General features: G+C 37.4%; 1 protein-coding gene across 4 annotated transcripts; it reads right to left on the bottom strand.

Annotated features, from left to right (window-relative positions):
* Positions 1–786: 786 nt before the first annotated feature.
* On the bottom strand, positions 787–16496 carry SDCBP (syndecan binding protein). Of its 4 annotated transcripts, none has more exons than XM_087961771.1 (10): positions 16398–16496; positions 15060–15190; positions 10488–10543; positions 7728–7806; positions 6943–7049; positions 6481–6639; positions 5873–6048; positions 5510–5681; positions 3035–3126; positions 787–1402 (listed from the first exon to the last, which is right to left on the bottom strand). In XM_087961771.1, exons 3-10 carry the CDS (start codon positions 10536–10538, stop codon positions 1348–1350), a joined length of 891 nt encoding a protein of 296 aa, XP_087817897.1. In that variant the 5' UTR covers positions 10539–10543; positions 15060–15190; positions 16398–16496; the 3' UTR covers positions 787–1347. The 4 variants fall into 4 exon arrangements, with proteins under 4 accessions (XP_087817897.1, XP_087817896.1, XP_087817895.1 ...); XM_087961770.1 differs by having other exon boundaries at positions 15060–15151; XM_087961769.1 differs by lacking the exon at positions 15060–15190.
* Positions 16497–18452: the final 1956 nt, after the last annotated feature.

The following is an 18452-nucleotide window of genomic DNA, read 5'->3' as shown; positions in this document are numbered from 1 at the left end:
TTTATTGGCCAGACCAAAACATGAATCCTTTTTCACCTTCCTCTGCAAACCAATATAAAAGATGCTTGCATACTCACTACTGAGGCCCATTCAAATACTGATCTCTATATGTAGTACTTAAAACTACACAATATGCTGTTTCAATGAATTTCCCAAATTTTTTGTTTCTGCTTGGGGGTAGTAGTGGTAAATATTGTTTATTTCCAATAACATTGTTTAATGTTATCGTCTAGTTCTCTTAAACCTCGCCTTCTAAGATGATCAGTTTAACAGAAAAGCATGTTATTAAATTGACCACACAAGTCATAATTCCCAACGATTCTTCATTAGTATGCGCCTTCAGCTTCCCTGTATTATACCTATGATAGAATTCACATATTACATGCCAGTATTTGTAACATTTTTCTTCTGTCTAGCTGCCAGGTTGGGCTTATCTTCTAGCATTAAAGCTTGATATCCCACTGATAAAACATCAGTAAACTGCTGGTGGTTTCTTACTACAATTATTATATCAAAGGCTATCTGCTAGAGAAGAAATAAATTAAAAATCCTAATGACTAAGCTATTAAAATGTTACCTATGTCCAACATTACATTTTATTTCATTTTAGAAAAATTGGTTGATGTAATAAAAGAAATACTATGGCCTACACTGATTTTACTATTTCAAGAGCCCCAAAAACACACTATTGAGGTAAAATGTTTAACACTTTCACTGCTTCCTTTATGATGGATTATAGTGCTAACAATCAGGATTTAGAGATTCATCAATACAAAATACTATGCATTTAGGAAGTGAATATATTTGCAACTTTATTTCAGTTTTAAGAGGATTAAGGCAACACAATATAAGCATATTAGAACAATTTTATAACACAGCAAGAAGACAAACATTATTTTAAAATTGTTATGGAATGATAAATACAAGCTATGCTCAGTTTAACCAGCATGCTTTCTGTAAACAAGATTACTAAAATCAGTTAATTAACACTAAGTTATATTCTCACTGGTAGATGCAGTAAAAAAATGAATCTGAAAAAGTACAAAGAGCAGCAGTATATCTGGATCAAAGAAAGCAAATACTAGATGCTTTCACAAACATTAAGTTTTCTTTCAGTAGAACCCTATGAAAGAAGCATATGTTTTGTCAAAGTAGCATGATGAATATAAAATTCAAAATGTGAGCAAGGTTTTTGTTGAAATGTGACATTCCCAGCCATAATGTAATATAAATGCTCAATGCAGCATCTCATGTCAAAGAAAGGCTCATGTACAGAATGTAAATATTGCGAAGACATAGTAGCCCATGTTTATCAGTGTCTCAATTACAAATGCATCCAAAAAATGTTTAGACTTCAGGAATAGTATGATCCATCAAGCTTTTCATAATACTTGAAGCCATCCTAAAAAAAAAGTTCACAATGTATTAGCCCATAATGGAATATGCAAGACATTCAACATTTGTAGAATTACAAAAAGATTAGCGCAAAATATTTGAGTTATCCATAAATGAGTTAATATTAGCAGGTCTGTATGAAAGGATTTGCAGAGCTATGTGGAGGAGTAAAAAGAGGGATCAGTTTAGAGTTCTTCTGCCAAGTTGACATTTATCTAATGTTAATCAGATCCTGACCATTAGCTGAAAATATTCCTATGTATAGACTTAGCAATAAATCTGTTAATTTTGGACTTTTGCACATGGACCTGGTTTTTCACATCTGACCGCTACGATGTTATTCTATGAGCAAATATATGCAAAGAATTATAACATCCATTAATATATGGAATCCTTGGTGCTCTCTGTGCTTGGTTGCTATCAAGTAGAAAAAAATACCCTAATTGAGGAACTACAGAAGAGAAAATCACATCCCCCTTCAAAACTAGCAGAGCCAGTTACTGTATAAAAGCAGGGAGAAAACCCCACATTCACTTGTATTGATTTTATCTAGTAGGGGGGTGAAACATCTGCAGGCAAACAACCAAACTCAGCATTAAGGACTCACAATTCAATCCTGAACTACATATATTGTCATAATATGTTTACTCTTAAAAAGCAACTTCAAGAACTAAAAGTTAAGTTTTCAATTATTTCAGTAGCAAAGTTTAGATGTGTTCCAATTTAATTGAGGGTAAAGTTGCTGGAATAAGGTAGTATTACCAATACGAACTTACAGATAATCTTCACTTAGTGACTCTAATTGGGACTCTAAGTGAAGCAATTAGTAAGTGTGAAATCATGTGACCACAACTGAACTTTCTGGCTAGAAATAGACAAGACTACTCAGTTTCATATCTACAGCTTCTGTTTGTCTGCTAACTATAGTTCCATTCTTTGGAATGCCCAAGTGTCTGCTTACTATCAAAAGCAATATAAATGTTCCGCATTATAGGACAGTTGTGCTACACAAACAGCTTACTTTCTCTAAACTCTCTTCCACTTTAATCTCCATTCTGCAAGGTGGTTGGGTAGGAAGAAAGTAAATAATTTCTGTAAGTAATCTCTCCCTGCCTGAATGTTCTTCCCCAAAAGATTGAAGTAGGGATTTCAAGGGAGTAAGCTGTTTGCTCTTCTACATATCAAAAGCAACGTGATTGCTTTGGCAGCAGGAAAGGGTCAGGCAAAGAAGAGATTGCTTACAGAAATCACTTATTTTCCAGCCACCCTTGCAAAGTAGAGAAATTGGAGAGAAAGGGATTTTAACAGCTAGTGCAATTACATTGTTTTCCCTGTGCAGAAAATAAAGCTTCCTTTATTAAAATCTGTTCAGTAAGGGGAGAAAAAAATAAAATTCAGGCACAGGACAACGTGCCAACAGTAATGTTAATCACATATCTGGGAAACTGTTCCAATGGTCTTAAGTTAACCATTAAGTTACCTTTTCAGTGCTGTGATAATTTTGGTCAATGACGAAGCGGTTAGTAAGAGAAGACTATCTGCATTTTATAATCATTATAAGTTCAATGCATATTATCCATCCTTTCAAATGATAAAGAGCCCATTACCCCCACACACACACACACACAAATACTTGTACCTTTTTATTATGTGTTCAAAGATCTGGGAAGGCATGATAGTAATGGTCACTACATTTCCAGCTGTTGATAATATGTCCGCAATCTGAGAATCCTATTAAACAAAGTGTAAAAGTCAAATTCTTATAAACCTTGAAACTGTTTTATAACCACAATGATTTTAACTTTGTTTTAGTCTGTTTCAAGGTGAATGAAGTAGTTTACTAAATAAAACTACTACCGTATTTGCCGGCGTATAAGATGACTTTTTTGCCCTGAAAAACATGCCTCCAATTGGGGGGGTCGTCTTATACGCCGGCAAATAGTAATTGGGAAGCACTGCGGCTGCCCGCGGCTGAGGCACTTTTGCGCACCGTGGAAAGCGAATCCCGTGAAGCTGAAAGGAGCAGCCAGCCTTCTCCCAGCTCCCAAGGAAGCGAGGCTCGCACCGCCCGAGCTCCGCTGAGGTATCCGGCTGGGGCTGTCAGGAGTTGTTACCGCTGGCGCGGCTCCAGTCCCGCGTTGCCTCGGGAAGGGAAAGGCAAAACCAGGAGCCGCTGCTGCCATTGCAAAGCGCCGCCGCGGCTCTTCCTTTTTGCCTTTCCCTTCCCGAGGCAACGCTGGACTGGAGCCGCGCCAGCGGTAACAACTCCTGACAGCCCCAGCCGGATACCTCAGCGGAGCCCGGGCGGTGCGAGCCTCGTTTCCTTGGGAGCTGGGAGAAGGCTGGCTGCTCTTTCGGCTTCACGGGATTCGTTTCCACGGTGCACAAAGTGCCTCAAAAAAAAAAGTGCAAAAGTGGAAGGCGTGCGGAAGAGGGGGCGAGTATATAACAAACTATATTTTGAGTGGAAATGTTGGGGGTGGTCTTATATGCCGGGTCGTCTTATACGCCAGCATATACGGTATTAAATAGTTTAAATAAAATATACTCTCAGACAAAAGATAGTATCAAGATTATTTGAGTGATGACTGCTATCATTATATGCTACTAGATCTTCAAAGCTAGCAAACAGCAACAGAGAAAGTCATGCACAATTCAGCAGATGAATGTGAATATTCTTTTTTTCATCAGCAAAAGGAAACAGCAGCTCTTTACAAGGAAAGTAACGATAGAAGAAGCTGACTAAAATAAGACTGTAATCAATAATAATAATCTCTACTAAAGGCAGAAACCTGCATCGCTATGCAAACAGAAATATAGTGCCTGTTATTGCTTTCTTGTTTTAAAATAGTAATCCATATAAAGTGGTACCTCGGTATTTGTGCTTAGTTGGTTCCGGGAGGTGCAACAAGTACCAAAAGCAACACGTACCAATTTTATGGAATAATGTCAATAAATTTAATGTGTTCCAAAACCAAAGACAATGCACATTTTAAGGCAATATGTAAGATAGGGTGTCATGCCCCTGTCGGGGGACTCTGAGGAGGAAGACTAGTAGCTGACAGGGAGCAGGAGAGTGGCTTTATTGGCTATAGAAGAAACGGGGAACGGCAAAGTCAGGCTGGGCAGAGCAGGGGAGGGGTAGAACAAGGGAGAAGGGGTCAGATGAAGACCAAGGCCCATCCCCTCTTCATCCTAGGGCACGCAGGGAAGAACAGAGAAGAGAGCAACATAGGTTGCCTGACTTGAGGGAGGAAATTCCTTTCACAAGGCACACCTGGGGGTGGAGTTTAAAGGAGAAGCAGATGGGAGGGATGGGATTGTCAGGAACAAACACTGAGTTTCTCTAGTGTTGGCTGCTGCTATCGGAGTTCCTGGCATCCTCCCAACTGGTTTGTTTACTGCCATGTTACTTCACTTCTGGAATTCCTTATCTTGCCCTGCCGGATTTATTACCTTATCTTGCATTGTTGGGTTTATAATTTAAAGTTTTGTTGTCAACGTTTGGACTGGAATATCTGCAGCCAAAGGCTATTGCAGGTTTGTGGAAGAGTTTTTCTCCAGACCAGAGAGTAACCGGACATTGAGGGCAAAGTTGGAGCTAATAAAGGGAGTCATACTTATTCTCTGGCTGTGTTGCTTTTGTGCCATGCCCCAGGTCATCACATAGGGTTGTATATCATTACATGAGAAGTAAAATTAATAAAATGTATTAAAATTAATAAACACTTAAAGTAAAAACTTCATTTTTCCTGTACTGATGAGAAAAAAGTGCAAAAATACACAAAATGACCACACAAGCTAAGACAACAAGGGGGTGAGCACAGAAGAAAGATACCACATGACTAATGCATGGACCTTTTTTTCAACTGGAAAAAACAGAAAATAACAAGGCAGCCGACACCAATAAGTTATAGCTTGCACATGGTATATCAAACAAATTTTGGACTAGGACAAAATGTTCTTGTCAAAATGCATCAAGTATCAAATTCAAAGAGCTTCAAAGCAGTCATGTGCCACGGTACAATTGTATATTACTGATATGTTTACAAGTGATTTTTTTTGTCAGTTTAATTGATTAGAGTACAACATATTTACAAAAAACATCATTTACCTTCAGACCAATTACATTCTGTCCATTTATTTCACAAAGGCTGTGTTCAGTAAGAAGTCCATTTCTTGCAGCCGAACTATCCTTTACTATTGAAGTTATTTTTCCATTTTTGAAGATAAAGCCAACATGTCCTGTACTGTCCTTGTGCATGGTAATAGTCCGTTCAAAAGGCCTAGAAGAAAAATATTTGTATTTCACTACTTATAAAATTTACCAAATATATTACTGAACCACTGTCCTCAATAAAATAACCCCAAATTTACTGGCTGTGAAGAAGCTTATACTTTTAAGTTAACAATACAGAAAGCACAGATATTACGATTAACATAATTCAGCTGATATACAATAATCCTGCAAGTTTACCTGTCTCGAATAATCATGGAAATTCTCTCTCCAGAAACTTGCTTTAATATTTTATGAGCTTTATCAGAACTCCATCCAGCACAATTTTCACCATTGATTTGTAGAATCTGGTCTCCAAATCGCAGGCCAGCCAGTGCGGCTGGGGAGTTTGCCTGAACCAGCTGAGCAAAGACACCCTAAAACAATAATGGTAAGTTTAGGTGTGTGATCATATAATTCCTGTATATATTAAAAGCAGAGGAGAAATATATTGAACAAATTGATCATTTTTAAATAAGCAAGCCTCAACCTTCTATTAACATTATTATATTACAAATACTACATCTACCATTCCTAAAATTTTAATTCAAAAATACATACTTAAATTTGATAAAATGTATTAAGCTAATATTAGTTCTCTGATTATACTATTAATTGTATTACTCATGAAAGTGTTTAATTTTTAAAAAGTTAGCAATTTCTTTGTGACTCATAAATATAAGCATTTTTAATTTTTTAAAATATTTTTGCTGTCCAACTTCAAGGGCTGAAAGATAAACAATAAAGAATACATCTTTATGTAACAATTTATCTATTTTGAATTCTAGCATAACATTTATTATACATACATTGTCCACTGACTTAAGACGAAGACCAATTTTTCCTTCCTGATCTTTACACAAGATCAGTTCACGGATCCCCTGCTTAATTTCTGCTCGACGAATTCCAACATTATTTCCGGTTACTGGAGCTACCATGTAATCTGATGCAGAAGGTCTTGCAACAAGCTATAGAGTAAAAAAACATTCCCCCACAAACAAATTAAAATCAGAACAAACCCTATTATCAGATATACATCTTTGAGCATCTATAAAATCAGAGTTATAAAAAGACTGAAGTAAATTCAAGCTGAGCAGATACATCCATTGTTTTAATGTAACATGTATGTTTTTTTGTTAATGACTTTTTCAATTATAGGGGAGGGAATACAATAGGTTTCCCATCTTTCTTTCCCTTTTTTTCATGAGTAATTTAATCCCTCAAAATCAGTAAAGCCCAAAGGAATCCCTGTTCTCTGTTATGACACTTACCCCCTGTGAATTTGCAGGAACCATTGTCAGGTTTCTCTGAATTTCCTCATCATTCAAACTTATACCCATATACTGGGAAAGTTCAGGATACAGTTTAGGATATAAATCTGAAAAAAGTAAAAACCAAAGTAATTATAACCTTGCTACAATGTATTTCTGTCCCTTGAATTATATTCTTGGCAAAATAAACAGCATGCCTCATATTTCATTAATCTCATCCTTTGGCATTTTTAAAAACTGAACACACTAGTTGAAGGTACTAAATTAACTAACCTGAAGTTTACTTTCATACTGCAACAACATTACATTCTCTTACAATGATTCTACACTAGAGAAAATGGTTTTCTGTCTGAAAATAAAACAAGAGTTCACAAAATCTATTCTGCACTCCTTGTATTCAAAATTCCAAACTGAATGTAAGCATTTCAGTAAGTTTGATTTATTTTTATAATGAATTTGATATATAAACTGATACTATCATTCTCAAAAAAATAAAAACAATGTATCCCAAGTACATATTATAAAATATAAAACATTACTGAGCTTTTTTCTTCAAATTAAAACTTGCAAAATTCATTTCTTTTGAGATAAGCCCAGAATTCATCAATAGACAGGATTTCAAAGGCTAGAAAATAAATTTTACAAATTCATCTATAAATAAATGGATTATGAAAGATCATGTTAAGAGCAAAACATATAACAATCAATTAAAATATTAAATCTTTCTACAATCAATGAAATTTATACAAAGTATTAAGCGTTTTTCAAATCTTATAGCAACTTACTTCCATCTTGTAAGATGGGTGCTGAAGCTTCAGATAGAATTGCTAGGTTAGCTGGATTTGAAGCAAAGGATGTCTGAGCCTATACAGAAATATGATTTAAAAAACAATAAAAGAATTAAACTACATAAAAATATAGAACATTTTAGAGCCAGTTCTTGGTTAATTATCATTCATTAGCAACTGCTCAAAGTTACAATGGCACTAAGCATGAGGTACTTACGATTGGTCTTCAAAGTCTGGCCATCCCAGCACCCTCACGATCACAATCTGGGCACTTGGCATTCAGCTTATACTTACAACGGTTGCAGGATCCTACGGTCACACAATCACCATTTGTGATCTTCCTGTCAGTGTCCCATAAGCAAAGTTAATGGGGAAGCCAGCAGGGAAGATTACAAGTTGGTCCTGTTAAGTTGCTCCCACAGCTTTTTTTTTTTTTTTTTTAGTACAAGATTCTGAGAATCTTATTCTAGTGTACTTATGAATCATAGTGAGAATGCAGTATTGTAGGCTACCTTTGCCCACAGCCTGGAGTTCAATCCTGACCGGCTCAAGGGTTACTCAGTCTTCCTTCCTTCCGAGGTCAGTAAAGTTAGGACCCAGATTGTTAGGGGCAATATGCTGGTATTTGCAAACTTCTCAGAGAATGCTGTAAAGTACTATAGAATATTATATAGATCTAAGTGTTATTGCTAGTATGTGCAGTGCATAATCGTTAACACCTGCCTACATCTATGTATGTCCAGCAATGCTTGCATGGCAACCACTGGCACCCTCCCTCACCTGAAAGCAGCCACTTGCAACTACTGACACAGCATCTCTCACCCGGCAGCAAACACTCATGGGCACAGATGTACTCTCCCATCCCCAGTAGCTGCCAACCCAAGCCCTATCATCCTCATGTAGCTCTGTTACTCACGCACCCTTCCCAAACTGTAGCAGCCACCCTCCACACAGCACAACAGCCCCTTATCTGACTACCTGCCTCTTTGTGAGACACCAAGGGCTTGCAACTTCCTGTGGGCTTCTCATTAACTTTGCTTGTTGGAAGCATGCAAGAAGTTGTGAAGTAGTCTCTGCTTTATTACCTGTGATCCTTGCTAACAATGGCAACAGGAACTGCTATGATTGCTATTGCTAAGCGATGTCATCATGTGATGTTTACTTTATGACAGCATCTCTTGGTGATGGAAATTCCAGCCCCAGTTGCTGTCATTAAGCAAGGACTACCTGAATGTTTCTACATATTAATATATCGTAATGGTTAACATTTTATAAGGTTTTGTAATTTTTTTCAGTTTCCTCATTATGCAAGACACAATTTTAAGAAGCAATTCTCCAAGTGCTCAACTAGATCTGACTCAATAGTAAGAACCTTGTCTTTTTATTTTATTTCAGTGCAGTCACAATTGATTGTTCTTTGATAAAAGTTAAATTCACATTGTTAAGATGGGAAGACAACAACTTGGACAAGGAGATTTTGATGAGAGAAACAGTGAGATAAAATGGTTATCCATCACAGCTTCCTGATTAAAACTTTTTGAAGCTATAAAAATATAAAGCTTAAAACATGTCCCACCCATTTTATGCATAGCTCACAGTAATATCATTGTATCCCATTTCCCCTTTTATTTGGCTTCTAAATGTAAAATATTAAATGTTGGGATTAACTACTGCTAGTATGAAACAAAAGCAGTGTGAACAAAGATGTTTATAATCTCTACTTCTATGTGCATCATGACATTACAATAATGAGAGATAAAGAGACATAAAGGAGCACCAGTTTATACATCCACATCACAGTGAAGTTTAATCTTAAAAAAATTAGGGTTCCTCCACCTTTTTCCAAGAATTGAATCTGGTATAAATGATCTTCCCTCAAGTACTGAAATTTTGATTCAAGATTACCCACTCAGCTTACTGACATTTAGAATTTAAACATGGTCACTGGACTTCTCATCTAACACTAATCCTGCAACCGGCATAACTTTTGGGTAAAGTCTCAATGCAGTACAAAGGTCTCATACAACCTACATATTTCTCAGGAAAGTCATCACCTTTCTCTAAAAGTTTCTTCCTATTTTCTTGTTCTTATTTTATACTTAACACCAGTTTAGAGATAAGGTTATTTGGCCCCTCTGTCAGACTTCAATCACCTCTATTATTACTGATACTGATTTTAGAGATTTTATTGTTTTTCCATTTAGTGGAAGGTCAGTGCTAGTGAAAGAAGAGTTTATTCTTCCCCCTACAATACTACCTTATTTCAAGAAATCAAGTTTTAAAGCTGCAATCAGGCCTTAAAATTAGCTTCCACAAGTAACCTGTGCCAGGACCAGATGTCAGGAATGGAATGACCTGCCCAGAGCATTCAGTCTAAACAATGCTTGATGAATTCATATCTCTGGTAAACCAGAAAACACTCTCTAAGATTATTCAAAGGGATGGCTAACCCCATTTCTGCTCACCAGGCATAAGCAGTTAAGAAAACTACTCACATCAAAGTTCAGCTAAGCAATTGTAGGTATGGAAATGTTCAATTTTTTAAACAGAATAGCTAAAAGAGCTTCTAGAAAAAAATGTGGGTTTCATGTCTCCAGATGATTTTTGGTTATGCGTATGATTAATATATGCAATATAATTAATAAAACAGTATTTATACCACAAACACCGTATTTTTAAACTACTGTGATACTTCAAAAATCTCAAAAACCAAGTTTTGCCCACAACAAAAGTTTATCAAAAATTATTTTGTCATACCTGAATTACTTTGTCTACCTTCAGGTCTTCCAGAGAAGGATACAGCGACATTTTCACTGGAGGAAAAAAGTTCTTAAATAAGCAAATAAAAAATTCCAATGTCCAAGAACAGTTCAAAAAATTATTAACAACCACAATTTGATATTCATATTTTTTATTTCTAGATTATTAATTTCTATTTCTAAAAACCCATTATTTACTAGAAGTAAATAATTACAGAGTTTTCATTTACTTCTTTGAGTCATGTCATTCAGACCTCTATTTACAGTATATAGTTAATTTTATCAATAAAAGACTTCCAACATTCACATCTAGGAAACCCCAGGTTGAACTGTAAATCAAACAAGTACAGAATTAATACTTAATTCTTTTCTTTTCAATATTTTTTCTAAAACTGAATAATATTGCATTCCCCCTCCTGACCAGTTTGAAGCAATGGAGAAAAAGAAAACATAGGTGCATGCATGAACCTATATAAATCAAAAAATACTCCTCTGGTATTTCTGCTGGCTAGTCAGCCTCTATCTGGGCTTGCCCTAACTCTTCCATCAAGTGCAGATTATTTGAAAGAGAAGAAGGAATACAGATTCTGCAAAGTAAAATGCTATTTGACTCAGTTTTCCAAATACTTCGAGAAAGCCAACAAGAATTAACAGTAACTTAGGTGGTATAATTTAAGTGAACTTTGTAGGGCTTTGATAAATTCTTCACCAAAGCTCCTGAAAATATATATAGTGGCCTTGAGATAAGCAGAAAGTGGAAGTTGGGGAGAAAGAATTCTCAAAATGAATATAAACATTGGAACCCCCAATAAGTTTAATTCTTTTTAGTATGTTCCTAATGACCCTAGAGTTAGGAATTAACAGCCTAGTTTTCTTGGGGGGGGAACCCAAATAATTGAAGAATCAGATCAGTTAGGCAATATGAAGCTCAAATTTCGATGTTGGACATCAATGGAAGTACAGAAAAAAGTTTTGCTGCTTTATTTCATTGCTAGTTAAGAGTCCAGAAGACTTAGTGAAGGATATTTTTGCCTTGAATCACATAATACTGGTACGGTTATACTGGTACGGTATATACCTTGATCTGAATAAATGGAGAAACACGACATAATAATCCTCTGGAAAGTATTTTGTGGAATTAATAATTAGGTCATTCAATACCTCCTTAATATTTCCAAGAGCATTTTTCCAAACTAATTGAGAGACATGGCAAAAGTGAAGTATGTTCAGCCCCCAAAATCCTAACTTTATATTCACTGAATTCACACTGACAATGACTGACCAAGGAATGGTCTTAGATTTGTAGTAGATTGCAATAGAATTGTACAAGAAAGGATAAATTGTACATTAGAAAAAAGGATAAATTGTTAACTGCTACAAAAAAGGGTAGAAATTGGTTTCCGGTTTGCTAGCCTTCGGCGGCGGCAGGGATTTGCGACCGCGCGATCCCTGCTGCGTTCGCCAAGGTTCCCCCGATCCATTTGGATCTGGGGGATATAGCTGCCCCATAGAGGCAGCTGAAGATAGGGGGGATCCGGCAAGGGGTTTGGGGGTATCGCAAACCCCCTCCCCAGCCGGCTAAACTCCCTTTTCCCGAGGCAGAGGAATGGCGGTCAGTAATGGCCGCCACGAAGAAAGCTGCAGCCGGGTAAGCAAGTGCAGGAGGGAGAAAGCTGGAGAAAGTGAAAGGTGCTTCTAACCGGGACAAGACGGGAGAAAGTGATTTGGAACATTGAAAGCTGTTAAGGATATATTGTTCCTTGTGAGAGCCACAAGCTGCGAATACCCTAAAGGGGAAAGTTTTTTTTTCTTTGTTCTACTCTCCTTCCTAAAGTGACAGCGGGGGGGAAAAAAAATCTTTTTGGCTGTGAGTGGGAAGAGAGAGTGAAAAAAAAAATCAGAGCAAAATTTGAAAATAAGGAGAAGAATGCCTAGAATTGCAAAGAGTTTAAAAACTTCCAAAAAATATATTTGAAAAGGATTTGTGATTACTTTAACCTCAGAAAGAAAAAGTGAAGAAGAAGGTATTTAAAAGAAACAGTCTGTTTGGATTGTTTGGTGATTTTGGAACCTTTGGAAATTATTTCTGATTAAATCATCTGGGTGGTTGTTTGGAAAAACTTTTTCTCTACACAATGGCATCATCTGTGGATGGATTGGAACTTATATATCAAAAATATGAAAGAGAAAAACAAGGAGGGGAAGATGGACTTGGCACTATTTTTCAATACTTAGAAATGGCGGTTTATATTTATGCGAAGCAGAATGAGGATGATGGGGATAAAGAAGAAGGAGAAGCCATCTTTGATGAGAAAAGGACTTTGATTGGAGACGGGAAAAAGCAAGAGAAAAAGGAAAAGAGGTCTTTAAGATTTGGAAAAACAGCCCAAAAAGAGAAGAATAAGGTGAAAAAGGGACATTATGTTAAGAAACAACAGAAAGGGGGAAAGCAGAATAAAAGGGAGGTGGAGAGACAAGGGGTTGAAGAGGACAAGGAGAAGAAGAAGCAAGGGAGAAAGGAAGGGATGAGAAGCTCTAATGGTGGGGAGCAAGATATTAAGAAGCAAAAGTTTTTCAGAGATAATGGATAGATCTTATTGTTAATGGGATTCTAGAAAGGTACATAAGATTGCATTTTTATATCTGTATTTAGAAGTAATTATAGAAAATTAGAAATAATATGTAGCTTAAAATGTGATAAAATATCTAACATAAATAAGTGAAATTTTTGTTAAGAAAAAGAGAGTACTGTAATGAAATATGATTCAAGATTGTGATGGGGGGGGGTAATAATTGTGGAAAGCATAAGTGTTCCCACAAAGGCATGATATTCAATTGAAATGGATAAAATGTTTAAGATATAAATGATTGTTAAAATTAATGATTAGAACATGGTATACTAGCAAAATCTTTTGTGAAATGAGATTTGAAGTAGAAGAAGGAGGAACATTTCAACGAAATATTGAGCTATAATATGTGATGTGGGGGGGGGGATAATTATGGAAAATAGGGCTCTCATAAAAGCATGTGATTTAATTGAAAAGTAATGAGTTAAACGTCTAAGATACGAATGAATATCAATACTAATGAATAGATTTGTATTATTTTTGATAATATAGTATAATTTTAGAATGTACCAGACAGAATCCCAATGTATGTTATGCATTTTATATTAAGTACTATAAATATAAGGGGAAAAGATAAAGGCATCATACTCCATATAGTGTACAGGAGAAGTATTTCTCCTTTTTTTTAAAGAAGAAAAATAAATGATTGGCTCGAATAGAACAGACAAAGAATAATAAATATTAGGATATGAATTGAGAGGAGGAAAAAAAATTGAGAAAATTTAAAGGAGAGGAGAAGTTATATAGAAAATTGAAAATGTTAATAAGATATGGAATGGTATGTAAAATGAATATGAAACTGAACTTGTGTCTGTACCAAGAGTTTTAACCCGGGACTAAGCAACTTTCAGAAAAGAGATTTTTTATGCTTTTATGTTTTGTGTTTATGTGTATTTATGTATTGTTTGTCTTGAAAATAAAACTTGTTTTTTTAAAAAAAGGGTAGAAATTATCAGAAAATGAAATGAAAATATACTACTTATGATTTCAGTTATTTTTCAGTTACAGATATTATAATATCTGTAAAATAACCGACATGGGATAATATGCTTATTTTGATAATATGTAAAGGAAAAATTACATGGATCTCTTTATTTTAGCAAAAAGGAAGAAACAGAGTATAGAGATGTATAAACATACTTTATGTATAATGTAGAAAAATGAACAAGTCTTTTAATGACAAGCTTGCTGGGCCTGTCACTCTTAGCCCAACCTACCTCATATGACTATTACGAGGGAAAACAGGAAGAGAGAATATTGCGTATACCAATCAGAGGTCATGTACAAAAGGCTCTATATGAATATTAAAAAGTAAATAAATACAGGATTTGCCTAACAAACTGAACAGAGAATACACTCAATGTGGTTTAAAACTATGGACTTCCAAAAGAAATACACTGTTGGCAAACCACCTGGATTAATTCATGGGAATAATTGGTCAAATTCATGGAAGATAAACTTATCACTGGTAACTATTCATGATAGTTTTGTTACTTTTAACATTAATTATAATAACAATACATTAGAAGCGATTAGTTTCTCTGACTTTCTAAATTGTTAAAAATGTTTAATGGTTAAAAATATTTCCTGTGCCTTTGGAGAAGTAAAAAACAGTATATGAAATGGACAATTATTTTCAATTCAAGATGTGCCATCTATATATATATTTCAGAAGTGACAGCATGAATCATAACTCTAAAGCAGTGGTTCCCAACCTTTTTTTCGCCCCGCACTCCTAAAGAAATTTCATTCGAACCTCGCACCCCCTGAAATTTAGACTTTAGGAACTACTGAACATGTTAAATATATGGTAGGATTGAATCTTTTCAGCTATGTATGTGATGGCCACTAAATAACGATGCTTAACTCTAAAATGAAAACAAAGTTAATCCATTGCATAATAAATAAAAATGCCAACATATAGCCAATATCCTATTATTTACCTGGACTTTTCTCGCACCCCCTGGAATATTGTCTCGCACCCCCAGGGGATGCGAGCACCCCAGGTTGGGAACCCCTGATCCAAAGTCTTATACTAGAAGCAGAATTTAATTTCAAACTGCATAAACTTGTGCTATTAGATTTAATTTAAAAATATGACTAGTAAAAATCTATTTATGCAAATAATGGATAACTGTATTTTTAACAATACATATAACTTTCATAAAATAAAGGGATAAGTACTTCAAGACAGCAAATACCGTGATTCTGTTCACCCATGACAAAACTCTATGCTAAATCCTGTATTACTTGGAAAATTCATTCTCAGAACATAAGCCAGGAGAAGACAACTCCTTGCTTTCCAATTACTTTATTTCAACCTCATCAAACTTTTCCAGCATGATCGATGAGTTGAAGCCTGTATGAGTTGAAGTCTGCACAGACTTTAAGATTATTTTAATCCATAAACCATGGTTTTACACTAAACCGTAATGGCTAAATCCACACAATATACGAAACCAAATCGGATTATGCTTTAATATGATGTATGAATCAGGCTAATATCGATTCGGCCCTTATTACTAACGGATGGTTACGGAAATCCGCGTCACGCCTCCGCGTAAGGGAAACCGAGTCTCACAAAAAGCACAACTAGTTCCTTCTTTCCCGTTTACGAAAACATGCTACGTAATGAAACTCCAAATTCTCCTTCAAGGGCCCTTCTCCGTCCTCCTCAGGGAATCGGCGAGGCTTTCCGACAGCGCCCATAATGAGGCCCCAGAGACCCTCCAAGCGCCCGCCTCTTTCCACCCCCCTCCCCCCCGTTTTTCGCCTCTCCCATAACTGAGCGTTAGTTTCCATCCCTTGCCGGAGAAGGAAATCGGGGCCCAGCTCCCCGCCGCCGGCTCACAACACCGGGAGCCGAGCCAGATTACTCCCCTTCCTCCCTCTCCGGGGGAGTTCAGAAGGAAAGGCTCGCGTCCCCTCCGGACGGCGAAGGGCGCGGTCGTGATTGGTCGGACGCTTCAACCTCGGAACAGAAAGGGTGGACAAAGGACCCCGCTTTTTGCCAACCCGGGGGGCGCAAATCTCCCTATTCTTTCCCTCAGCTTCCCTTAACGGAACGGGCCTTTCTCCCCTTTTCGCCTAACGCTCACTTATAGGCCCGGCGGGGGCTCAGCCTTCCCGGCTCTCCCTTCCTTTGTCGGAAATCTGCCCTTCTGAACCCACGAAGAAACCTTATGGGCGCGCGCCCACTTCGGCCCCACCGCCTCGCTGCCTTCCCCGTGCGGTTCACACACACACAGAGAAAAGGGGGTGGCGGCTGAAGGACGAGGTACTCACCGGCAGCCGAGCGGGCGACGGTACTAATTTGGAGACCGTTAAGCGCAGAGGTGGCTCCTCTTGCTCTGCTTCCCAGCTTTGCTTCGGCGAAGACTGAAACAAGCCAGGCGGAGGAGGCTGCGGGTGCTCATGCGCCACTCGCAAGGGCCCTCGTGACGTCTGACGAAGCCGCGTAAGGGGAGAAGTTGGAATGGTTTGCGGTTCTGTGTGTTGTTTGTTTGAGAAGTTGAGCAGGAAAGGACTTTTCCCTTTTCGCCAGGGGTTCCTCAACCAAAGACGGACTGATCCCACTGAACAAGGATTTTACAGCCCAAACTTTAGACTTATATGTGATCTGTACCTGGGAAAGAAAAGAATCAGAATAACCTAGAATCAGAATTATGATGGTTCAGATCTTTCTTCCGACAGCCCATTGAGATAACTGAGGGAAAACCTCCTGACTTAACTGTAGTACACAAAATCATCTGCTATAATGTCCTACCAGTCAATAACTACTTCAGCTTCAACCACAACAGTACAAGAGCACACAACAGATACAAACTCAATGTAAACAGCTCCAAACTTGATTGCAGAAAGTACGACTTCAGCAACAGAGTGGACAATGCCTGGAATGCACCTGACTCTGTTGTTACATCCTCTAACCCCCACTCCTTTAACTTCAAACTATCCACTATTGACCTCACCCCATTCCTAAGAGGTCTGTAAGGGATATGCATAAGTGCAAAATTGTGCCTATCGTCCCTGTCCTTTTGTCCCCATTTATTCGTACCTATTTCCTGTATTCTTACTCATGTTTATACTTACACCTATTATCTTGTAAGCAATTGACAAATCAAATCAAATAAATAAATAAGCACCTTTGGGACAACCATGATTTGGATGACTGAGAATCTCTACAGACTTAGCTATACAATTTGCGATGAACACCATTTCAATGGTGTGGGAGTAGGAATGGATTTCCAGAGGAAAAAATGCAGACTACAGGAATCAGGAGCCCTATTCAGGTAACCCTGAGGACACAGATATACATCCAAGTGCTTCAACGACTCCCAAAGGATGCAAATGACCAGCTTTCTGCAAGGAATATAAATCCTTCCATTCCTCACTATCCTGTCAGAACTGAAGAAGCTTATTGGATAAGAATCAAAACATCTTCAAAGAAAAAACAAGAAAGTTACCTCCTTTTTCTGTATCTTGTACAGAGGTGGATTCATAAACTGTACAGATGCAGAGAGATAACAAGACGTCCATAACAAAGAACATTTATTGGTTCATCAGGTATCCTCATAACTCACGTTTGTGACGAAGTTCTTTTATGACCAATCCTTTGTATATCTGCCTTGTAGGTAAAAGATGGTTATCTCCTAACCCATCTCGTAGCAGTAGAAAAAGCTACTATCAGTTCATGAGTCCAGGCAAGAATGGAGGGAAACCTCCCGTAACTCCTCGAAGGTCAATTTAGTGACCAATCAGGATTACAGATGTGGTCACGTGACATGAACTACATTTCCCAGGGTACCTTTAACTACATTTACCATGATGCATTCTCTTAAGGGGACAGCTCATAATTCCTAAATAACTATCCAATTCCCATAGACTGGCTGGGACAGCACACTCCTGACTGGCTGGGACAGCACACTCCTGAAACCTTTGGGACAACCATGACCTGGATGACTGAGAATCTGTACAGACTTTTAACTGGGAGGGAAAAAAATCCCCAGCAGATTGCCAGTGAAGGTTTCGGAGAATATGATTTTTAAACTGACATGGCACTAAAAGTCTTCACTGCATTTTTGTGAAACTATACTATCGTCAATATGCTGATGGTACTTGACTGCACATCTGGGCCCATGCTTGCTTGGATCCCATGCACAATCTGGGGATCCTCTTGGATTCACAGTTCTTGCTTGAAGACAAAGGGGCAGTTGTAGCCAGAGGGACCTTCACAGAATTCTGTATTGTGTGCCAGTTGTTCCTATTCCTGGATTGGTGGTCTTCTCACAGTCACTCAGCCTTGATCATATCAGTAATTAAGGCAACAGGCTAGAAAC

This window comes from Notechis scutatus, chromosome 3 (genome assembly GCF_049901735.1).
Source record: "Notechis scutatus isolate UNSWTSFEM ecotype Mainland chromosome 3, rNotScu1.2, whole genome shotgun sequence".
Taxonomy (NCBI): domain Eukaryota; kingdom Metazoa; phylum Chordata; class Lepidosauria; order Squamata; family Elapidae; genus Notechis; species Notechis scutatus.
This window is presented reverse-complemented; position numbering and strand designations above follow the sequence as displayed.

Bases quoted from the DNA above. Each gene is read 5' to 3' on its own strand.
- SDCBP (XM_087961769.1), bottom strand. The intron at 3,127-5,509 runs GTAAATGATGTT...TTTGTTTAATAG, and splicing joins AGAATGTAATTGGTCTGAAG to GATTCTCAGATTGCGGACAT. The intron at 1,403-3,034 runs GTACAAGTATTT...CTTTTTTTTTAG, and splicing joins TTTGAACACATAATAAAAAG to GATGGCTTCAAGTATTATGA.